The 25389-nt window shown below is 39.2% G+C and overlaps 1 protein-coding gene and 2 non-coding genes across 3 annotated transcripts; all 3 read right to left on the bottom strand.

Moving 5' to 3' along the window:
* Positions 1-20691: 20691 nt before the first annotated feature.
* rps11 (ribosomal protein S11) lies at positions 20692-24626 on the bottom strand. The gene is made up of 5 exons (XM_034190868.1): positions 24559-24626; positions 23151-23291; positions 22871-22946; positions 22013-22142; positions 20692-20890 (listed from the first exon to the last, which is right to left on the bottom strand). The coding sequence occupies exons 1-5, from the start codon at positions 24571-24573 to the stop codon at positions 20767-20769; spliced, it is 486 nt and encodes a 161-aa protein (XP_034046759.1). The 5' UTR covers positions 24574-24626; the 3' UTR covers positions 20692-20766.
* LOC117528833 lies at positions 21047-21134 on the bottom strand. The gene has a single exon (XR_004565890.1). It is a non-coding gene; the product is annotated as a small nucleolar RNA SNORD35 (small nucleolar RNA).
* Positions 22230-22314, bottom strand: LOC117528832. Its single transcript, XR_004565889.1, has one exon. It is a non-coding gene; the product is annotated as a small nucleolar RNA SNORD35 (small nucleolar RNA).
* Positions 24627-25389: the final 763 nt, after the last annotated feature.

Raw genomic sequence — 25389 nt, 5'->3', positions numbered from 1 at the left:
GCAAGAAACAGCCAGAGGTGGAACCAAAATTTTAGCCTGTCATTCACATCTGAGTAGGAGTTGCCTGTATGAATAAGTAATGTGTGCACGAAGCGCTCAGGAGTGTGTGGATGGACTCCATGAGACAAGAAGTGTGCAGCAGCGGCATCTGTTAAATCACTCACAATCTGTTTAGACCCTGTCACTGCTGCTGCAGATATCAGAGAATAGTAACTGTGACCAGCATGTTTAACCTTAATGTCACAGATCTCCACATGCCAATTAGCCGCCACTCACTTTAGCTGACCCCAAACCCCAACATGACACCATGCAGGCCAGTATGATGCGAGACTAACCACACTTTTCGAGTTGTACATGTGACCGTTTGCTTATTGCTAAATAGAATGGCATTTATCGTCATTGGCTTTTGCCAAACACCAACCGACCTTTTGGTCCAAGAACACTGAGTGTCTTTGTGCCAATGTGCCGGGTTGATGACATGTCCAGATGTGCACAGCGGCCTTGTGCTGACCCTGAGCACAGCTCGCGCTATTCCTGATGTGTACCAATGCGGTGTGTGTGCTGTTGAACGCCAGTGGGTGGAAACGCGTACACAGCATCACAAACTACTAAAAATACAAGCAGGAGCAGAATCGTTGGTACAAAGAAACAATTTCTTGTCCTTACAGATTTCAGTGTAAATAAATTCGGAAAACTGTGCTTTGAATCCCCATCTTTTGGTGATCATAGAATAATAACTGTATAATAACTCAATAAATCTCGTCATAATTTCAGAAATGTCTGTCTGTTCCTCTACTCCTCCCATGTACTTTGGCCGATTTCCCCTGAAACTCAAAATGTTGATGGTGATCAACTCCAGAATTGTTCTTACAGGGTTTGTTTGGTCAAACATCAAACTCAATAGGTCAAAGATTTAAAAAACATTCACTGTGATGTCCACCAACGCTCCATACATGTGGAGGTGTGATCTGGAATTGCCCTGGTGAGATCAAATTTACTGAAGGTCCATCAATGGGGAAAGGTCATTGAGGTCAGGTTAAAGGTCAGTAAGTTTCTCATACATATTCCACCAAACCTAACAGACATAAACATCTCTGATTTCTTGCCCCAACTAACAAAGAGATACCTGTCTGTCTGTCTCTCTTTCAGTCAGTCAATCAGTCACTAGGATGTGGCAAAAAGGAGAATTTTTAAAAAGTATTAATAAGAACAATCAAATTAAATGGACTGCACTTTACATAGTGCTTTTACATTTATCTCAAGTGCTTTACAAAGATGCCTCACATTCACCCCTTCATACGCTCACTAACATACTGACATGAGGGCGTGCTGAACTGCCCATAAAGAGCAACTTTTAGATCAAGGACATTGAGCAAATAACTAAAATTTATCTTTATGCATAAAATTATTCATTTTTAAAGCCATTTCTTTTGAATCAACCATACTAAAACTGTCACATCCCCCCCCCTCCCCCCACACACACACACACCCCAACAAACACTTCTGAAATCAGTCCTATGCCCGTATTGCTGAGATTTCTCTGTGTTGACAGAACAGACCAGAGGGTGAAGGGGTTTAGCAACTACAAAAGCAGCAACAACAGGGTCTCCATCTGTCCAGCTCATCAGGTCTGCTCGACTGCAGCTCCTTTTGCTGAAAAACATTTTGGGTGCGGTTGATTTCTTGCAAACAGACCAGAACAGAATACCACCCCATGTGCTGTACAAACCCCTGCGGCGCTACCAGAAGACCTCTGTTTGGATAGTGGCATCACCCTCGTTGGGCTGACCCTCTGAACTAACAGCTTTGCCATTAGATACACAAGTAAGTAAGACCACAAGTATGCTGCATGACACTGTGTAAACATGTTGGCAAAGTGATGGGCATTTCAAGAGAGAAAGGTAAACAAAGTGTGTCCAACCTCCATTCAAAGCCGGGGGTAATATACAGATGAAAATGGCTGTTTGCAGGCAAAATAATGCGTGGAAACATCTGTGTCAGTGATTTCAAATTCAGGAGGGAAGTTATGTTATATATTATATGTATATATTATAATAGCCAAGTGGCCTCTGTGTGCGTGTATGCATGTGTGCGTGCGTATGTATGGCTTCAATCACGGAGAAACTGGGGAGAGCTGACATTTGCCGTTTGGTATGCTTATATATTTTGGATAAAGGATGAATGCTGTGAAACAGAAAGTTGATAGGACTAATATTTTTTTTAGAAATTAGCAATATTAGCTAATAACAGTGAACAATGCGCATGTTATGCTGCAATGAACAATGGGAGTTTGGAGTTTTAAATGTTGTTATTGTGGTTCATGTTAGTTTAACAGTGTTGTTAGTGTTACTGACATTATGTTTTTGTAGTTCAATTGGTTTAGTCAGTTTAGTTAAGTGTCATGTTGTTGTTACCATGAGTGAGAAGTGTAGTGCGTTTGATGTCATCCACCACCATGTCTGTATGCGGGTGTGTAAAAATAAAATAACTTCAATTTCTATTTAAATTTCAATTTATTAATTTATATAGCGCCATCTCACGACAGAGTCACCCCAAGGCGCTTCACACAACATACAATTCATAACAGCACAAATTAAATTAAAATAAAAAAGGGCACCATAAAAAGGTAAAACATCGTAGAATAAAAAGAAATTACAAGGCAAACTTGTTTGCAGCAGAATGCAATAAAGACAACAAGATGTGTGTGTGTGCACAACTTTGAACACAGACAAACTGGGGAAAGCTGACATTTGCTGTTTGGTATGCTTATGTATTTTGGGTCAAGGATGAACACCACCAAAACGCACTAGGACTAATATTTTTTGGAGAAACTACAGATATTAGCTAACAACACTGAACAATGGACGTTGAGAATTATATTCTGCAGTCAAACGCCATTCCAGGATGTGGCAGTAAATCATATATACATTAAAAGTGTGCATGTGTGTGTGTGTGTGTGTGTACGTGTGTATGTGTGTGCATGTGTGTGTGTGAGATTTTATTTTGTAAGTATGCAATATAATTGTAAATACGTTAAAAATACATGGATGATACAAGAAAGTGAAAACACTTATTTCCATTGTGGTCCATTTAAAAAAATCTAACGACAAAATAGAAGTAATAATAACATAAAATAATAATAATTAATCCATCCCCTCATTACCCCATCCCCGTAGAGACGGTGCCTGCTCCCAGACCACCAATAACCAGCAAAAATCTATTTAAGCATAAAAATTCAAAAAGAAAAAATAATATAGCACCTTCAATTGCACCACAGACTAAAACAGTTAAATGTGGTCTATTAAACATTAGGTCTCTCTCTTCTAAGTCCCTGTTGGTAAATGATATAATAATTGATCAACGTATTGATTTATTCTGCCTAACAGAAACCTGGTTACAGCAGGATGAATATGTTAGTTTAAATGAGTCAACACCCCCGAGTCACACTAACTGTCAGAATGCTCGTAGCACGGGCCGAGGGGGAGGATTAGCAGCAATCTTCCATTCCAGCTTATTAATTAATCAAAAACCTAGACAGAGCTTTAATTCATTTGAAAGCTTGTCTCTTAGTCTTGTCCATCCAAATTGGAAGTCCCAAAAACCAGTTTTATTTGTTATTATCTATCGTCCACCTGGTCGTTAATGTGAGTTTCTCTGTGAATTTTCAGACCTTTTGTCTGACTTAGTGCTTAGCTCAGATAAGATAATTATAGTGGGCGATTTTAACATCCACACAGATGCTGAGAATGACAGCCTCAACACTACATTTAATCTATTATTAGACTCTATCGGCTTTGCTCAAAAAGTAAATGAGTCCGCCCACCACTTTAATCATATTTTAGATCTTGTTCTGACTTATGGTATGGAAATAGAAGACTTAACAGTATTCCCTGAAAACTCCCTTCTGTCTGATCATTTTTTAATAACATTTACATTTACCCTGTTGGACTACCCAGCAGTGGGGAATAAGTTTCATTACACTAGAAGTCTTTCAGAAAGCGCTGTAACTAGGTTTAAGGATATGATTCCTTCTTTATGTTCTCTAATGTCATATACCAACACAGAGCAGAGTAGCTACCTAAACTCTGTAAGTGAGATAGAGTATCTCATCAATAGTTTTACATCCTCATTGAAGACAACTTTGGATGCTGTAGCTCCTCTGAAAAAGAGAGCTTTAAATCAGAAGTGTCTGACTCCGTGGTATAACTCACAAACTCGTAGCTTAAAGCAGATAACCCGTAAGTTGGAGAGGACATGGCGTCTCACTAATTTAGAAGATCTTCACTTAGCCTGGAAAAAGAGTTTGTTGCTCTATAAAAAAGCCCTCCGTAAAGCTAGGACATCTTTCTACTCATCACTAATTGAAGAAAATAAGAACAACCCCAGGTTTCTTTTCAGCACTGTAGCCAGGCTGACAAAGAGTCAGAGCTCTATTGAGCTGAGTATTCCATTAACTTTAACTAGTAATGACTTCATGACTTTCTTTGCTAACAAAATTTTGACTATTAGAGAAAAAATTACTCATAACCATCCCAAAGATGTATCGTTATCTTTGGCTGCTTTCAGTGATGCCGGTATTTGGTTAGACTCTTTCTCTCCGATTGTTCTGTCTGAGTTATTTTCATTAGTTACTTCATCCAAACCATCAACATGTTTATTAGACCCCATTCCTGCCAGGCTGCTCAAGGAAGTCCTACCATTATTTAATGCTTCAATCTTAAATATGATCAATCTATCTTTATTAGTTGGCTATGTACCACAGGCCTTTAAGGTGGCAGTAATTAAACCATTACTTAAAAAGCCATCACTTGACCCAGCTATCTTAGCTAATTATAGGCCAATCTCCAACCTTCCTTTTCTCTCAAAGATTCTTGAGAGGGTAGTTGTAAAACAGCTAACTGATCACCTGCAAAGGAATGGTCTATTTGAAGAGTTTCAGTCAGGTTTTAGAATTCATCATAGTACAGAAACAGCATTAGTGAAGGTTACAAATGATCTTCTTATGGCTTCGGACAGTGGACTTATCTCTGTGCTTGTTCTGTTGGACCTCAGTGCTGCTTTTGATACTGTTGACCATAAAATTTTATTACAGAGATTAGAGCATGTCATAGGTATTAAGGGCACTGCGCTGCGGTGGTTTGAATCATATTTGTCTAATAGATTACAGTTTGTTCATGTAAATGGGGAATCTTCTTCACAGACTAAAGTTAATTATGGAGTTCCACAAGGTTCTGTGCTAGGACCAATTTTATTCACTTTATACATGCTTCCCTTAGGCAGTATTATTAGACGGTATTGCTTAAATTTTCATTGTTACGCAGATGATACCCAGCTTTATCTATCCATAAAGCCAGAGGATACACACCAATTAGCTAAACTGCAGGATTGTCTTACAGACATAAAGACATGGATGACCTCTAATTTCCTGCTTTTAAACTCAGATAAAACTGAAGTTATTGTACTTGGCCCCACAAATCTTAGAAGCATGGTGTCTAACCAGATCGTTACTCTGGATGGCATTTCCCTGATCTCTAGTAATACTGTGAGAAATCTTGGAGTCATTTTTGATCAGGATATGTCATTCAAAGCGCATATTAAACAAATATGTAGGACTGCCTTTTTGCATTTACGCAATATCTCTAAAATCAGAAAGGTCTTGTCTCAGAGTGATGCTGAAAAACTAATTCATGCATTTATTTCCTCTAGGCTGGACTATTGTAATTCATTATTATCAGGTTGTCCTAAAAGTTCCCTAAAAAGCCTTCAGTTGGTTCAGAATGCTGCAGCTAGAGTACTGACGGGGACTAGCAGGAGAGAGCATATCTCACCCGTGTTGGCCTCTCTTCATTGGCTTCCTGTTAATTCTAGAATAGAATTTAAAATTCTTCTTCTTACTTATAAGGTTTTGAATAATCAGGTCCCATCTTATCTTAGGGACCTCGTAGTACCATATTACCCCATTAGAGCGCTTCGCTCTCAGACTGCGGGCTTACTTGTGGTTCCTAGGGTTTGTAAGAGTAGAATGGGAGGCAGAGCCTTCAGCTTTCAGGCTCCTCTCCTGTGGAACCAGCTCCCAATTCAGATCAGGGAGACAGATACCCTCTCTACTTTTAAGATTAGGCTTAAAACTTTCCTTTTCGCTAAGGCTTATAGTTAGGGCTGGATCGGGTGACCCTGGACCATCCCTTGGTTATGTTGCTTTAGACGTAGACTGTGGGGGGGTTCCCATGATGCACTGTTTCTTTCTCTTTTTGCTCCGTATGCATCACTCTGCATTTAATCATTAGTGATCGATCTCTGCCCCCCTTCTCGGCATGTCTTTTTCCTGGTTCTTTCCCTCAGCCCCAACCAGTCTCAGCAGAAGACTGCCCCTCCCTGAGCCTGGTTCTGCTGGAGGTTTCTTCCTGTTAAAAGGGAGTTTTTCTTCCCACTGTGGCCAAGTGCTTGCTCATAGGGGGTCGTTTGACCGTTGGGGTTTTTCATAATTATTGTATGGCCTTGCCTTACAATATGGAGCGCCTTGGGGCAACTGTTTGTTGTGATTTGGCGCTATATAAGAAAAAAAGTTGAAAGTTGAAGTTAATAATAATAATAATAAATATAATAATAATAGTGTGTGTGTGTGTGTGTGTATATATATATATATATATGATAACAAGAACCTAAACAATTTATAAATATATTAAGACAGTAAATTAACATTTAAAAAATTATGTAATTAACAGGAAATAAAATGGTTGATTTCTTCCTCTAAAAATGGTTTAGGTCTAAGGTTATAAAAAACATTCTGGACTCATACACCATTCCAACTCATTGTAGAAACTTTGCAGAATTTATTACCACTCTTAGAAAAAAGTCAGCTACCTATTTTATAAACACTACCCAATCTAGAGCCCATGGATCCCCACAGGCAATGTGCTTGTTACATTTTAATACAGCAGAATTTAATTTTTTTTTTTCCACAATAATACAACTTCTTTGGTGTCCCGATTCATTAGTTTCATAAATCTTTTCCCAGTTGACACAGAACCATCTGCTCTGACTTTGTTGCACTAAATAGGTCACCAAGCTGTAACGGATGGTGCACTAAATCGTAATCTACATTCTTCACCTTTTGGCAGTGCCTCCAAATGGAAAACTGAGAGTTGTTTTTCAGACCAGTGAGATGAAGAGAAATAGGCTTGTCCATCACCGTGACCCCACATCACCACATGTTGAATTACATGGATGAACTCCAAAAAAAAAAAAAAAAAAAATGAGATGGAACATGTGCCAGGGAAATGCCTTTCAGCTGCTAGTCACACATTTGTTTGATTTTATTTTAGACAACATTGAAAAAGATCAAAAGAAAAAAACAGAGACTGTCTATGAATCAAAAGCTTTACGTGTTGGTGCCGAGGCTGCTGTTCCACTTTATCAGTGGAAACTCCTGCAGTGTGACACTGAAGGGTGATTTAACTAATCCTATTCATCAGATCCTTAGAAATTATGAAAATGATAAAAGTGCTTGTAAGATCATTTTGGGGGCAGTAGTTAATATTTATATGAGGAATAGAAACAGAATGAGAAATTATGATGAAGTAGTTAAATAACATATTGAAGTAAGTACATACAGGAAAGAACACAAACCTGAAACTATTGATTTTTTCTGTTTTATTTTCAACATCATTCCTTCAATGTTTTCAGCATTCAGTAAAACTACATGTATATTTGCTGATATATTATATTCAGATTGTGTGTATTACATTTACCTGAAAAACTGAGAATATGTTACATAAAGGAACAAGATATGAGATTTTTCTGTTCAAAAAACTCTTCACAGTGGAAACTCAATATCAAAGATCAATGATGTCTAGATGACCTGAGATGTGCTGCCCTAACTGAGAAAAGTTCTGCAACATAAAATATGTGTAACTACAGTTGCCTTAAAGCACATTTGATTTGATTTTTATTTATCGGTCTGTATGTTTTATTTGCACTTGAGATTTTTAACTGTGTTTGTGTTATTGTTGTTCCAGTCTTCTCTTGAGAACCTTGTAACCTTTTTCGCTTCAAGTGCTCGGTAAATAACCTATTGTTATTGTTATTGTCGTTGTTAAAAATTATGAGTTTATTATTACATTCTGTCAAATAAAATTTTCATGACAAACTGTAATACCCTTTAGATGACCTTGAAGGCCAGTTTCAAAGTGCTCTATAAATAAATAATTATTAGATGACCTTCAGGGTCAATCGCAAACGAAGTCCCTTCAGCTGCTCCCTTGTTTTTCACTCGGGATCACCACAGCAGATCCAAAGTGGATCCGTATGTTGAACTGGCACAAATATTACACTGGATGCCCTTCCTGACGCAACTCCACATTACATGGAGAAATGTGGTGTTATTACACTCAACAAAAATATAAACGCAACACTTTTGGTTTTGCTCCAATTTTGTATGAGATGAACTCAAAGATCTAAAACTTTTTCCACATACACAATATCACCATTTCCCTCAAATATTGTTCACAAACCAGTCGAAATCTGTGATAGTGAGCACTTCTCCTTTGCTGAGATAATCCATCCCACCTCACAGGTGTGCCATACCAAGATGCTGATTAGACACCATTATTAGTGCACAGGTGTGCCTTAGACTGCCCACAATAAAAGGCCACTCTGAAAGGTGCAGTTTTGTTTTATTGGGGGGGGGATACCAGTCAGTATCTGGTGTGATCACCATTTGCCTCATGCAGTGCAACACATCTCCTTTGCATAGAGTTGATCAGGTTGTCAATTGTGGCCTGTGGAATGTTGGTCCACTCCTCTTCAATGGCTGTGCAAAGTTGCTGGATATTGGCAGGAACTGGTACACGCTGTCGTATACGCCGGTCCAGAGCATCCCAAACATGCTCAATGGGTGACATATCTGGTGAGTATGCCGGCCATGCAAGAACTGGGACATTTTCAGCTTCCAAGAATTATGTACAGATCCTTGCAACATGGGGCCGTGCATTATGCTGCTGCAACATGAGGTGATGTTCTTGGATGTATGGCACAACAATGGGCCTCAGGTTCTTGTCACGGTATCTCTGTGCATTCAAAATGCCATCAATAAAATGCACCTGTGTTCTTCGTCCATAACAGACACCTGCCCATACCATAACCCCACCGCCACCATGGGCCACTCGATCCACAACATTGACATCAGAAAACCGCTCACCCACACGACGCCACACACGCTGTCTGCCATCTGCCCTGAACAGTGCGAACCGGGATTCATCCGTGAAGAGAACACAGAAGAGAAAAACAGTAATACCCTTTAGAGGACCTTGAGCGTCATTCTTAAACTGCTTAATAATTTTTTTGTTGTTGTTGTGATTATTGCATTATGTCAATACCCTTTAGATGACCTTGAGGGTCAGTTTCAAAGTGCTCTATAAATAAATAATAATTACATGACTTTGAGGGTCAGTCTTAAAGTGCTCGATAAATCGTTGCAATTATTATTATTGTTGTTGGTGGTGGTGTTGTTTTTATAAATTAATATTATACCAAATAAAAATTTCATAACAAACAGTAATACCATCTATATAAATAAATTATTATTACTATTATAAGTATTGTTATTATTATTATTATGTTATAAAGTTGTTGTTATATTATGTCAAATAAAAATTTCACTATAAACAGTAATACAAACACACAACCCTGAATGTTTCATACTTTAGTCACAAAACTTCTTTTCCCTTTCATATGGCTAGCATACTTGTACAGTTTTGTTTTATGCTTTTTACTCTTTTAATTCATTTATTAGTAATTGGAGCGGGCCACAGCCTCAACTTTACCTAAATTCTGGGTCTTTTAGTGAAGCTTAGGGCTAGTGGATGGCAACCACCTTAGTATTTCTTCTGTTTTTCTTGTTGATTAATGCTGGCAAATTATACAGTATTTTTTGTCTTTTTGATGCCTGATTCTGTTTTTTCTCTGTTTAAGGTGCAGCTCCATCCAGAGATGGGAGTTGTATTCGTGTTGGCAATCCTCCTGTCCTGTGCGCCAACAGCAATTCTTGTATATTCATCCGTGAATTGTTCTGTGAATTGTTTCTGTAATTTGTGTCTGTAGCATGGCCCAAGCAGAGGGTCGCCCCTTTGAGTCTGGTCTGCTTGAGGTTTCTTCCTCAGAGGGAGTTTTTCCTTACCACTGTTGCTCTGGGGGTTGGTAAGGTCAGACCTTACCTGTGTGAAGCGACTTGAGACAACTCTGTTGTGATTTGGCGCTAAATAAAGAAAAAATAAATTGAAATTGAAATTGAAAATTGAAAATGCACAGTTCTGTTTTGCAGTATATTTAAAGTATGTGCTTCACAATTTCATCACTGATAAACACTTTCTTGTAACTATTTGACTTAACTAGGAACTAGTACCCATGGACATGAAGACATTAAGGGATCCAGCATTCTGACAACTGATGCCAATGTCCTTGACCTCCAGCCAAATGATTGATGTCTGGCTGACCTTTCCAGGGCAATTCTGGAACCCACCTCAGTGTCAGCCATATTTGGTCCAAATCAAGTTAAAAAAAATCCAGTTCCTTTCCCAAAATGATTTACAAGTTTGGTAGAAAACAGCAAAAGGACTTGGGTGGTGTAGTCCAACAGACAGACAGACATGACCTTGGCCCTAATGATTGACGTTTTGGTAAATATGATCTCACCTGGGCAATTCCACAACAGTATGTACTGCAAGTCCATTCAGTAAATCTTATGTTTGATGACCCACGTGATGCCTGGAAGTCACTTCTATGCACCTAAAATGACAGAGTGCTACAATCTGCTAAAAACACAACTTTTGTTTGTATTTTCAACAAGTGATCTCTGTGATCTCAAGCAGCACATGTATACCTGTGATGGCCGTGTGTCCACGTGGGTTTATTGAGGATTCTGGATGCTGGAACACAGATGCTGGGAAAGCCTCCCCAGAGCAAACTGAGACGCTGCTGTTTACGAAAATAACTGTAGAGGGATTTTATTTATTTATTTATTTATTTATTGTTTACACAATTCAAAATGTAAAAACTGTCATTAAGGAAAATTACATTTCTCTGGGAAATTCGGTTATTTCAAAGTAAAACCTTCACCTTAAGCTGACTTAACTGCGCTTATCATTAAATGATAACACCGCTTATCCGGCTGAGCTCCTATTAACCACGTTCTCTGCTGCACATCGCCGCCATATGGTCCGCATTCACTGGAATATTGGGAAAGAAGCATCTCCAGCATCATTATGTTAATGTGGACGCTTTTGTCGTGGCACCCAGCAAACAGGAGGCTGACGTGTCTCTGGGTGGCTCACTCATTCCCATACAACAAAGCTGTCATTTTCTCACACAAAAACAGACATATGCAAATGACACACAGAGGTCATCAACACACTGAGATCCATGCTTGTTGAAGACACCAATTTGCATATTTTCATGTGGATCTCAGACACTATTCAGCATAAACATGTCTGTAACACCATGAAGGGAGGAGGTTCGTGATTATAATACCATTACAACTGCATGTGCACAAAAACAATGGTGTAACCCGAAATCATATGTACTGGAGTGTATCTGCAATACTCAGTTACATTCATGTAAGCAGATATAACATAGGAGGCAAAATTTTGCTTCCTATTAAAAAAAAATCATTGGGAACAATTTCCTCAATTTTGAAATTGAAACAGAAAGTGGAGCCAAAAATCAGCAATATTCCTGCAAACACATCTTAAGGTGTGCAACAGTACAGGGTCATGTTGTTGTATTTTTCATTTCAGAATTCTCCACAAATTCTCTCTTGTATACAGGTTACGACTGCAGGCAGTCCAGTCCAGTACCCGTATGCTCTTCTTCCACAGCCATACCTTTGTAATGTGTGCAGAATATGGTTTTGTATTGCATTGTTGACAAATGTATGGATGTTCCTCTTAAAGGCAGCATATGTTGTTTTAAGATTTCAATGTACTTTTCTACATTAATGCTTCCATCACAGAAGTTTAAATGACCTTTGCCAAGGGCACTGACACAACCCCATATCATGACAGACCTGGCTTTTGGACTTGTTGTGGAGAACAGTCTGGAGCAGGGGTAGGCAACTTGTTCCAGAAAGGGCCAAGAAGGTGCAGGTTTTCTTTGCAGCCACTGATTCCACCAGGTGATTTCACTGTTTAACTGATTCCATCTGCTCAAAGTGATGTTAATCAGTGAAATCACCTGATGGAATCAGTGGCTGCAAAGAAAACCAGCACCCTCTTGGCCTTTTCTGGAACAAGTTGCCCACCCCTGGTCTGGATGGTCCTTTTCTTTCTTGGTCTGCACCACAAAGCATTGATTTCTTAAAAAAAAAAAAAAAAAAAAAAAAAAAAATCTGGTATAGCAATTTGTTCAACCACAGTACGTTTCCATTGTGTGATGATCAAACCCAGATGGCTCCGAGCCCAGAGAAGTAGATGCCACATCTGGAGAAGGTAAACATAAGGATTCTTTTTTGCACAGTAAAGTTTTAAGTGCTATTTGTGAATTTAACTCTGTATTGTGGCACTTGACAAAGTTTTTTTAAAGCAATCCCTTGCCTGTGTCATTATATCAGCTATTGATGAATGATGGTTCTTGTTGCAGTGCTGCCTGAGGATCCTTTTATCATGGGTGTTCAGTTTAGGTTTGCTCCCTTCCCCTTTATGCACTGAAATTCCTCCAGATTCCTTGGTGGCAGGATGGCTTAGTGGTTAGCACTGGTGCCTCACACCAAGAAGGCTGTAGGATCGCACTTTCTGTGTGGAGTTTGCATGTTCTCCCCATGTTTGTGTGGGTCTCCTCCAGACACTCCAGTTTCCTCCCACAAAACATGTTTAATTAGGGTCTGCTCCTTCTCCTCTGTCCCTGACCAAGGCAGCGTCTCTACATCTGGAGCTGCTGGACGGACTGTGGCTGCCCACTGTTCCTAGTGGTTGGATTGTGTCTTAACTGTAATACAGGTGGTTAAATGCAGAGAACAAATTCTGTTGTGTGTGTATATATATATATATATATATATATATATATATATATATATATATACACAATGACAATAAAGGTTCTTCTTCTTCTTGAATCTTTTAATGATGTTCTGCAGAGACATATGCAAATCCCTTCTGATATTTCTTTGAGCAACATTCTTTTGACACATTTCAATAATTTTCTCACATGTTTGTTAACAAACTGGAAATCCTCTGCCCGTCTTTGCTCAAGAGACTCAGCCTTTCATGGATACTGTTTTTATTCCAAATTATAATTACAATCAGCTGTTGACATCACCTGTTTGAATTAACATATTTATTTTTTATAATCTGATTACAAGCCCTAAATTGCCCTCATCCCAACTTTTTTTATGTGTCACACGCCTGAAGTCCGGGAATGGGAGTGAAATGAAGTTGACCACATAAAACACATTAAGGTGGCAGTAATTAAACCATTACTTAAAAAGCCATCACTTGACCCAGCTATCTTAGCTAATTATAGGCCAATCTCCAACCTTCCTTTTCTCTCAAAAATTCTTGAAAGGGTAGTTGTAAAACAGCTAACTGATCATCTGCAGAGGAATGGTCTATTTGAAGAGTTTCAGTCAGGTTTTAGAATTCATCATAGTACAGAAACAGCATTAGTGAAGGTTACAAATGATCTTCTTATGGCCTCGGACAGTGGACTCATCTCTGTGCTTGTTCTGTTAGACCTCAGTGCTGCTTTTGATACTGTTGACCATAAAATTTTATTACAGAGATTAGAGCATGCCATAGGTATTAAAGGCACTGCGCTGCGGTGGTTTGAATCATATTTGTCTAATAGATTACAATTTGTTCATGTAAATGGGGAATCTTCTTCACAGACTAAAGTTAATTATGGAGTTCCACAAGGTTCTGTGCTAGGACCAATTTTATTCACTTTATATATGCTTCCCTTAGGCAGTATTATTAGACGGTATTGCTTAAATTTTCATTGTTACGCAGATGATACCCAGCTTTATCTATCCATGAAGCCAGACGACACACACCAATTAGCTAAACTGCAGGATTGTCTTACAGACATAAAGACATGGATGACCTCTAATTTCCTGCTTTTAAACTCAGATAAAACTGAAGTTATTGTACTTGGCCCCACAAATCTTAGAAACATGGTGTCTAACCAGATCCTTACTGTGGATGGCATTACCCTGACCTCTAGTAATACTGTGAGAAATCTTGGAGTCATTTTTGATCAGGATATGTCATTCAAAGCGCATATTAAACAAATATGTAGGACTGCTTTTTTGCATTTACGCAATATCTCTAAAATCAGAAAGGTCTTGTCTCAGAGTGATGCTGAAAAACTAACTCATGCATTTATTTCCTCTAGGCTGGACTATTGTAATTCATTATTATCAGGTTGTCCTAAAAGTTCCCTAAAAAGCCTTCAGTTAATTCAAAATGCTGCAGCTAGAGTGCTGACGGGGACTAGAAGGAGAAAGCATATCTCACCCATATTGGCCTCTCTTCATTGGCTTCCTGTTAATTCTAGAATAGAATTTAAAATTCTTCTTCTTACTTATAAGGTTTTGAATAATCAGGTCCCATCTTATCTTAGGGACCTCGTAGTACCATATCACCCCAATAGAGCGCTTCGCTCTCAGACTGCAGGCTTACTTGTAGTTCCTAGGGTTTGTAAGAGTAGAATGGGAGGCAGAGCCTTCAGCTTTCAGGCTCCTCTCCTGTGGAACCAGCTCCCAATTCAGATCAGGGAGACAGACACCCTCTCTACTTTTAAGATTAGGCTTAAAACTTTCCTTTTTGCTAAAGCTTATAGTTAGGGCTGGATCAGGTGACCCTGAACCATCCCTTAGTTATGCTGCTATAGACGTAGACTGCTGGGGGTTCCCATGATGCACTGTTTCTTTCTCTTTTTGCTCTGTATGCACCACTCTGCATTTAATCATTAGTGATCGATCTCTGCTCCCCTCCACAGCATGTCTTTTTCCTGGTTCTCTCCCTCAGCCCCAACCAGTCCCAGCAGAAGACTGCCCCTCCCTGAGCCTGGTTCTGCTGGAGGTTTCTTCCTGTTAAAAGGGAGTTTTTCCTTCCCACTGTAGCCAAGTGCTTGCTCACAGGGGGTCGTTTTGACCGTTGGGGTTTTACATCATTATTGTATGGCCTTGCCTTACAATATAAAGCGCCTTGGGCAACTGTTTGTTGTGATTTGGCGCTATATAAAAAAAAAATTGAATTGAATTGAAAACATGAAATATCTTGGGTTCATGCTGTCTGCAGTGAGATGGAAGTTAATGTAAGAACCACTGCATTTTTAACTCCGTCAACGAAGTTGGACGGAGTTTGTTATCGCCCCTGTTTGTCCATTTGTCTGTCCGTCTTTTTGTAAGCAGCCTGTAAGCCACAATTTTTCATATATTATGAAATTTTTACTGATAGGCAAGAACTGATTCAATTTTCAAGGTCAAAGGTCAAAGTCAGGAAAAATCTTGGAAAATTATCTAACACTGAATGAATTTTCAAAAATTCACAACTGTCAAAAAAGATGAAATTTCTTTCATATCTGAGATGTTTGTGCAGGTTATTATGCTTTGTCAACTGACAAAGTTTGATCCGGATGGGATCCAGATTACAGATTTTGTGGCCATTTAAATTTAACATTGAAAACCCCCTTTAATGTGTATTTTACATTATATCCTAATCAAACACACCCCAGTCACTCTCATATGTGAAAGTGAGGTGCAGACTGGCACTATCACCTGACAAAGTTTATATATATATATATATATATATATATATACACTCAACAAAAATATAAATGCAACACTTTTGGTTTTGCTCCCATTTTGTATGAGATGAACTCAAAGATCTAAAACTTTTTCCACATACACAATATCACCATTTCCCTCAAATATTGTTCACAAACCAGTCTAAATCTGTGATAGTGAGCACTTCTCCTTTGCTGAGATAATCCATCCCACCTCACAGGTGTGCCATATCAAGATGCTGATTAGACACCATGATTAGTGCACAGGTGTGCCTTAGACTGCCCACAATAAAAGGCCACTCTGAAAGGTGCAGTTTTGTTTTATTGGGGGGGGGGGGGGGGAAATACCAGTCAGTATCTGGTGTGACCACCATTTGCCTCATGCAGTGTAACACATCTCCTTCACATAGAGTTGATCAGGTTGTCAATTGTGGCCTGTGGAATTTTGGTCCACTCCTCTTCAATGGCTGTGCGAAGTTGCTGGATATTGGCAGGAACTGGTACACGCTGTCGTATATGCCGGTCCAGAGCATCCCAAACATGCTCAATGGGTGACATGTCCGGTGAGTATGCCGGCCATGCAAGAACTGGGACATTTTCAGCTTCCAAGAATTGTGTACAGATCCTTGCAACATGGGGCCGTGCATTATCCTGCTGCAACATGAGGTGATGTTCTTGGATGTATGGCACAACAATGGGCCTCAGGATCTCGTCACGGTATCTCTGTGCATTCAAAATGCCATCAATAAAATGCATCTGTGTTCTTCGTCCATAACAGAAGCCTGCCCATACCATAACCCCACCGCCACCATGGGCCACTCGATCCACAACATTGACATCAGAAAACCGCTCACCCACACGACGCCACACACGCTGTCTGCCATCTGCCCTGGACAGTGTGAACCGGGATTCATCTGTGAAGAGAACAACTCTCCAACGTGCCAAACGCCAGTGAATGTGAGCATTTGCCCACTCAAGTCGGTTACGACGACGAACTGGAGTCAGGTCGAGACCCCGATGAGGACGACGAGCATGCAGATGAGCTTCCCTGAGACGGTTTCTGACAGTTTGTGCAGAAGTTCTTTGGTTATGCAAACCGATTGTTTCAGCAGCTGTCTGAGTGGCTGGTCTCAGACGATCTTGGAGGTGAACATGCTGGATGTGGAGGTCCTGGGCTGGTGTGGTTACACGTGGTCTGCGGTTGTGAGGCTGGTTGGATGTACTGCTAAATTCTCTGAAACGCCTTTGGAGACGGCTTATGGTAGAGAAATGAACATTCAATACATGAGCAACAGCTCTGGTTGACATTCCTGCTGTCAGCATGCCAATTGCACGCTCCCTCAAATCTTGCGACATCTGTGGCATTGTGCTGTGTGATAAAACTGCACCTTTCAGAGTGGCCTTTTATTGTGGGCAGTCTAAGGCACACCTGTACACTAATCATGGTGTCTAATCAGCATCTTGATATGGCAAACCTGTGAGGTGGGATGGATTATCTCAGCAAAGGAGAAGTGCTCACTATCAGATTTAGACTGGTTTGTGAACAATATTTGAGGGAAATGGTGATATTGTGTATGTGGAAAAAGTTTTAGATCTTTGAGTTCATCTCATACAAAATGGGAGCAAAACCAAAAGTGTTGCGTTTATATTTTTGTTGAGTGTATATATATATATATATATATCCAAGGTTGCTTTGATAGCAGCCTTCAGCTCATCTGTATTGTTGGGACGTGACAATACCCCATAGATTCGGGGTAATCAAGGCCAATCAAGTTCAGTAAGACCATGGTCAGCAAACTAGTTACTGGTAGTTTTGGCACTGTCTGTGGATACCAAGTCCAGCTAGAAGAGGAAACTGGCATCTTCACAAAGCTTGTCAGCAGATGGAAGCATGAAGTGTTCAGAAATCGCCTGGTAGACAGCTATGTTGATTTTGGACTTAATCAACAGTGAACCAACACCAGCAGATGATGTGGCACCTCATATCGTCCCTGAAATTAGAAACTTCACACTGGACTTCATGGAGCTTAGATTCTGTGCCTCTCCGCTCTTCCTCCAGAATCTGACCTTGATCTCCAAATGAAAAAAAAAAAAAAAAAAAAAAGAAGACTAGCCATTTTTTTTCCTCCTTTGCTCAGGTAAGACTCTTCTGTCCTGACATTGTCTCTTCTTCAAGAGTGGCTTGACACTAGGAATGTAACAATTGCAGCCTGTTTCCTGGACACATCTGCATGTGGTTTCTCCTGATGCACTGACTCCAGCCTCAGTCCTCGTGAAGGTCCCCCAAGTTCTTGAATCGGCTTTGCTTGGGAATCTTCTCAAGACTGTCGTCATCCCTGTTGCTTGTGTATCTTTTCCTACACTTCTCCTTCCAGTCAACTTTCCATGAATATGCATTTGATACCAGACAAATGTCAACAGTCTTCCCCATGACTGTGGCTGTGTACCAAACCAGATCGATGGTCTTCATACTGCTTAAAATTAAGTTACACAAGGTCGAAATTAAATATTCAAGTATTTTTTTAGATACATTTTTGGCAGTGTAGGTTGTAATTATCAAAAACAAAACAAAATGCTTGAAATATTTTATAGAATGAGTCTCAAACAAAAATGTCACGTTTTGATATGACAAAAATACTTAACCTTTTCCACAATATTCTAATTTATTTAGACGTGCTTGTATAAGCTATATAAAGCTTAATTATTCATTCCAAACAAATTCCATGTAAATTATTCACAACAGTAATGTCAGAATTGAAAAAACATATTGAATAGTTTAATCATGTTTGGAAGTGATGAAGAACAAAGTTTTTGGGTACTTGCAAAACAGTCATTCCCCAAAATCTACTGAGCTCTCAAATTATCATTTTTGTAGTACACAATTTACTCATATTTCTATAAAAAATAGTCAAGCCCAGGACAAAACATATAGTTTATAAGCGGACATGAAAACAAAATGCAGTTGAAGTGATTTTTTTTTTTTTTTGCCAATTATAAACACGTTTAAAGAAATCATTTTGTAAATCAGTTGGGTTAACACCTACCACTAAAATAGTTATCTAACGCCCTCTAGTGGCTGTACGACATGCTGTGAACATTGATAACGAGAAGGCGCTGCTGTCTGTATACGTTTGCAGTCTCTGACAGAAAACCAGTCACTGCTAACTGTATTAAGACCTGCAGGCTCTCCAGTTGTAAATTCTACATATTTAGTGTTTATGCGCAAACTACTAAACCTGCTGCATCTGTAGATTCTGCTTTATAAAGTAACAAATCATAGGAATTCTCCCTGATGTGCTTGCCAATTTTTTTTTCTGGAAAAAAAAAAACTCAGGAAAGTTAACTAGTAGAAACAGATTTAACCCCAATTTACCTTGTGAATTATTCCACAGTGACAATTCACTGGTGATTTTGTAGAAAATAACTGCATTATTTCTGCAAACTGGTTTGAAGGTGTCATTCATACAGAACCAAATCGTTACACGTCGCCACAGCTATGAAGATGATTCTGGTCCCGTACATATAAACCAAATTCTCTGTGCAGTTATTTGGATCAATCAAAATTGTACTTTCATTTGACTCCCAAATCCAATCTGTCAACTTCTACTCATTTCTTGTGTACTTCATTTCAACCATCACACACATCCTGCATTTTGAGGCTTGTGGGGTTAGTTTGCAAGCTGCTGAAATCAGAACCCTTACTGTAAGGGCAGCACAGTGGTTTAGTGGTTTGCCCTGTTGCCTCATAGCAAGGCGATCATGGGTTTAATTCCCAGCTTTCTGTCTGGAGTTTGCATGTTCTCCCCGTCTTTAACAAGGACTAACCTGGTTAAATTAAATTCAGGGTCTTTGACCAATCCAGCCTGTCAGTGACAGCCACAATGCATCTGGGAAGTATTCACAGCACTTTCTCCACATTTTTTGGTACAGCTTTATTCCATAATACCCCATAATGATGGAAAATTTCAGATTTTTTTTGCCAATTACCCCAACTGGACTCCAGTTAAGCTGTAAAAACATGGATGATTCATGGAAACAGAAAGCACCTGAGCTCAATTTTGAGCTTCATGGTGAAGGCTGTGAATACTTATGTACGTTATTTACTTATTTTTAATAAAGCTGCAAAAAAATTTTCAGTCATTATGGGTTTAAAGCAGTGTTCGACACCAAGTGGTTAGTGCACTTTGTTGGTGTGGAAGGCTGCAGGTTCAAAACCCACCCCTGCCAGTTTCTCCATGTAATGTGGTGTTACATCAGCAAGGACATCCAGCGTAAAATTGGTGCCAATTCAACATGCAGCTCCACACGGGATCAGCTGTGGTGACCCCGAGTGAAAACAAGGGAGCAGCAGAAGGGACTTGCTTTTTCATTGTGGGGTATGTGTAGAATTTTGAGGGAAAAAAATTTATTTCATTTATTATGGAATAACCCCCCATCCGTCCATCTGCAAGAGACAATGGTGTAGCGCCCAGTTTTTTTTTTTTTTTTTACTTTTTCAATTCAATATAAATTAATTTTACTAGAAGAAACATAAAATGTGAAAAAAAGTGAAGCGCTGCAAATCCTTTCCAGATGCACTGCAAATGAACTTCAGCAAATAACCATCACCACATTGACTGTGCATTTTGAGCCACAGAAGTACTTACTGGCTTTCCATGTTGTCTCCCAGAACATATTCAGCCACAACCTTAAGATAATGTCATTTTAGCAAATAAACCCCACTGAACAACCTTGTCTATAATTTTTCAGACAATTACCTCATTCTCTCATGCACCACATGTAACCTACAGACCACAACAGTATTGTCGAAACAAACAAAAGCTTAAGGATCTTTGCAGATATCATATTTCAGGGATCATCTGCAAGTTCTAACAGTCCAACATTTTGAATTTCTACAAAGAAGAGACAAAAATGTTTTATTTAAACAATGTTTTCTTTATTTGACACAGCAACAAGTCAGCCAACTCGCCTGCTCAGTCAATCACAATCCTAAAATTTCTGGAACTGTTTCTTTGCTCCAGCAGCCTTGGTCACTTTGAGGACATTGAACCTCACAGTCTTGCTTAGCGGCCGGCACTCACCAACAGTCACAATGTCTCCAACTGTGACGTCTCTGCAGAAAAGACAAGCATCATAAACCCACAGGTACTGGGAACATGTCTGTGACTCAATTTCATTTATACAGCGCCAAGTCACAGAGCGGCCTCAAGGCGCTTCACACGAGTAAGGTCTAACCTTATCACCCAGGCGACAGTGGTAAGGAACTGTATGAGCTGCATCAGTATTGCCAGAAGGCAGTGTCGTCAAAGCTTCCTGAGCTTGGAAGACCATCGTGAGAAAAAAAAACATCATTTGCAGCTGAATTTAACTTATTGTTCATGCAAAGTACTAAACCAGAACAGAAAGGCATCAAATTCCTGTTCATAATTTGCTCATGTCAGACATCATGGAACAGCTGCATTACACTGTAAGAATTAACAACTTTAATTACATCCTGTGTGTGTGTGTACACACACACACACACACACACACACACACACACACACTACTGCCCCCGCAACCTGGTCCCAGATAGGCAGTTGAAGATGAGGATATACATTACAGATTTTTGGACAATATAACAATTTCCACCACTAAAAACTCTGGTTTCACGTTCATACAAATTGGTGGTTCACAACTACAGGATGTGATTTTCCCTTTTAGAAAAGGTGCTACATCAATGACTTGTGTTATGATCCACCAGTGAAACAGAAATGCAGCATGTGAAATTAGTTTATTTGGGAATTTTAACAGTAGGGGAAAGTAAGTTTCATTTCAAAGGAGGGGTGAGAACCTGAACATAACCCAATGTTTATATATCTGTATCAGCCAAAATGACTGTAAATATCAGCATATTGAATATTGGCCAAAATCCAGCATTGTGCATTTGTAGTGGTCACTATGTAGCCAGCAAGAAATCTATTTTATGCAAATCTTGAGTGATGCGACATGGCGAGTGTCAATCCCAGTGAAGTTAGTGACACCAGCATGATGTATGCGGGTTGGTTGTTAGCTAAAATGACAGTAATAAAGTTAATGTTTAAACTGTAAAACATCAAATCCTAATTAAGTTTCATTGCCATAAAGGGTTTGCTCATGAAATGTTAGGAATCATTTCCATTTTCTTATGTATAATCAGGAAATATACGCGTATCCCCCCAAAACACCGAATATCGGTATATGAGGAGCACTGTACCTGAAGCAAGGTGACAGGTGGACAGAGAGGTTCTTGTGCCTTTTCTCAAAGCGGTTGTATTTGCGGATGTAATGCAAGTAGTCACGTCTGATAACAACGGTCCTCTGCATCTTCATTTTGGTCACCACACCTTTAAAGCAAACTAATGTTAGAACTCAGCAGCTCTCCTGCACAGAACATCATGGGGATGGTGAAAACTACTTTAAAAAGGATGAGTGTCACTGCATCAGTGTTGCCATTAGGCAGTGTCGTCAGAACCCAGAAGGTTTGGAAGACCATCGTGAGAAAAAACATCATTTGCAGGACATTGACAGCATACAGAGCAACAGATTTGTTGTTAAAAACAAATCTTGCTGGTGGCACTAATGGCCTGATGTTTCACACACGGATGAAAGTCAATACTCTCAATATAGTATATAGTAAATATAATCGACAGTGCCCAAGTGGCCACCAGGACCTTGCAAATAGCAACAAGGCTTCATAAATCACGCACAAAGATAAATATAATGAGGCCTACTTTACATTTCCCTGCATGAACTAGCCCACACTTGTCCAAATTGTATGAGTATTCCTATTTAATAAAATACATTAAAGATTTATGTTTATGAATACTTATATGCTATATAATAAACAGAACTGCACATTGCAAACAAGCAAATAGTTGTGCCATTTTCAAGTCAGACATTTCTTGTTTTCTTTTACATAACATGAAAATGACTACTTTAGTGTAACATACTTGTGAGTATTAACAGGTCAGTTTGCATACATTTTGAGCACAGGGGTTTCCAGACAGCAAAGTCAAGGTTCTGTACAATCAAGCTACAAGCAGGAATTATTGTGTTCGTGTGTGAAACTTACCAGAGAGAATACGGCCACGGATGGAGACATTTCCGGTGAAGGGGCATTTCTTATCAATGTAAGTGCCTTCAATAGCCTGGTGGAGAGACAAATATGTTGATCCTCGCCCAAATTACAGTCAAAACAGTTCTGACTGACTGCAACATTTTATACCAAGAGGCACTGTCACTTTAACTCTACAGAGGTTTGAATACCACAAATATAAAATACCATGTCCAGCATAGAAAAACAACTTTAGTATTCCTTTACTTCTAGACAGTTTTCATACAACGCAGTTTACCTCTCTTGGGGTTTTGAAGCCCAGCCCGACGCTCTTGTGGTAGCGGGGGAGTTTTTCCTTGGCCTCTTTGCCACCATCAGTGGCCAGAACACGCTTTTTGTTCTGGAAGATGGTGGGCTGTTTCTGATAAGCCCTCTCAGTCTGTGGGACAGAACAAGATCAGGAAAAATGTAACTATTTCTATATCAATACTGCCAAATAGTAGCAAAGCATTTTATGCAATTCAAATTTCTGATAACTAAGATCTAAGTCCTATCAAAGATTTGTTCATCTGGCTCAGTTTAATAACAGGGTTCTTCAAATGGTGCACTAATCATACGAACCTTTCCGTTTCACATTCATTAAATATTATCAAACGTCCCAGCACTACATTAAACTACATATTCAATCCCTTTAAGTACTGTCTTGTGGCAGCACTTTATGGAGGAATGAACTCAAACAGTTCAAAGGAGCAGGAAGTTGCAACAAAAACAAACAATCAATTCTTCAGAAAACAGCAGTGACCAGGCCAAACTGATTCATGCCCCCTCAGTGCCTGAAGTAATGGGCCATTTTCTCCTTATGATGGGCCCTTCTTAGATATCAACAGGCCTATGCAAAGAGGATTCCCCCGCTGCATGGGAGGTAAATGTAGTTTAGTTGAGAATATATTAATATTCTGCACAGATTCTATGTCCACATGCAAATGGTGTAATTTGTAACTGACAACTACATGATCGTCTTTCAAAGTGGATATTCTTCCGTGACCAGAAGTGGGCTTACTTTGGTTATTTGTCCAGAACACGCTGTGACGGGAGCATGAGAGTGATGGGGGGTGGGGGGTCTTGTGATGGGTATGGTTAGAAATAAAGTAAAAAAAAAAAAAAAAAAAAAAAAAGATCAATTCATGAAAATATTAAAAACCCAGTGACCCCTAAAGTGGGTCACGTGATCATGTCATCATGCTCGACCAATCACACCGTGTTCCGGACCAATAGCCGAAGCAAGTCCTCTTCCAGTCACGGAAGAATATCCACTGCCTTAAATTTCACAACAATGAGCAAATTAAAACACTAAAACACTAAATACCGGCCCAACACCTTCTACCAGCAAATACACATGGAACTAAAACGCCACTTTCGTTGATACGCTATTAGTTTTACCGTATTTTGGGGGAGTTACACTAAAGCTGTAAAGTGTAGTTTTAGCTGATAGCGGGCAGTTAAAGTGACTAGCATCTCAGCTACAACACGAGGACAACAAAACGGAAGCTAATTTCCAAACATGGAAGCCCCAACATGGTTTCAAACAACTAAAACCCATGCTTGACATGTTTCTAAACATACATATTGATGAGACGACAAACACTTCTCTAAGTAAAACACAAATAAAACAATTTAAAGTCACCACGCCGTCTTCCTTTACGTACTTGTGCATCCGCCATCTTCGCAAGCCGAGTGGAAAAGAGACCTGAGCATGCGCGCGACGGGCGGAAGATAACGGCTCGCAGGAAATCATTTTTTTCGAAGGGTGAAGTTTACAAAATAAAAACACATCTCATAATTATCGAGTAGCAAAGCTTTTATTTTGAAACTATCGCTTGCTGTCAGCTGTTAAATATATATTAAAATTACTTTTGGAATTTATTTTATTTTTATATTATTTTTCAAAATATTGACAAGACTTTCAAATTATTTTACAAGGATGTAAAGCAGAGCACAGCAGAATCTTTCATATATATATATATAAAACCTTCCTTTTGTTCAGTGTAAAGGTTCTGAAATCCGTAAATGAGTAGAAAACTGTGAACATATAATGTTCTTAAGAACAACTCAAATGTTAAGATGTTAATATATTTTGCATTCTGTTATTGGAAAATGCATTGTTCTTGTGTTTAAACTTGCTACAGTTTTACAACTGACATCAAATGAAATAAATAAAATACACTTAAGAGTCTGTTGTTTATTGTTTGTTTTTTCATTAATAGACACAGAAACGAATCAGTAACTCACTTTACATGTTCCACTTTCACTGTAACTGTCAGTCAAGGTCAGTTCAAAGATGCCTGGCCAGGCTAATATAAAGCATCAGCTATCAGGATCAAAGATCAGGATCAAGGATGAGTTGTCGTGATCAAATTTGGGAAAAAAATTGTATCAACAACGTTCACCAGTCAGGTTTCAACTTTAGTGCTCGGGGGCAAATATCAGATTCAGAGATTATTGATACAAACCAAAGCTCAAAATATGACAAAGATTAA

This window comes from Thalassophryne amazonica, chromosome 16 (genome assembly GCF_902500255.1).
Source record: "Thalassophryne amazonica chromosome 16, fThaAma1.1, whole genome shotgun sequence".
NCBI lineage: Eukaryota > Metazoa > Chordata > Actinopteri > Batrachoidiformes > Batrachoididae > Thalassophryne > Thalassophryne amazonica.
This window is presented reverse-complemented; position numbering and strand designations above follow the sequence as displayed.

Excerpts from the sequence above, each read along its gene's own strand:
- rps11 (XM_034190868.1), bottom strand. Across the intron at positions 22,947-23,150 it reads GCTTCAAAACCCCAAGAGAG|GCTATTGAAGGCACTTACAT; the intron begins GTAAACTGCGTT and ends TCTCTCCACCAG. Across the intron at positions 22,143-22,870 it reads CCGTGGCCGTATTCTCTCTG|GTGTGGTGACCAAAATGAAG; the intron begins GTAAGTTTCACA and ends TTTGCTTTAAAG.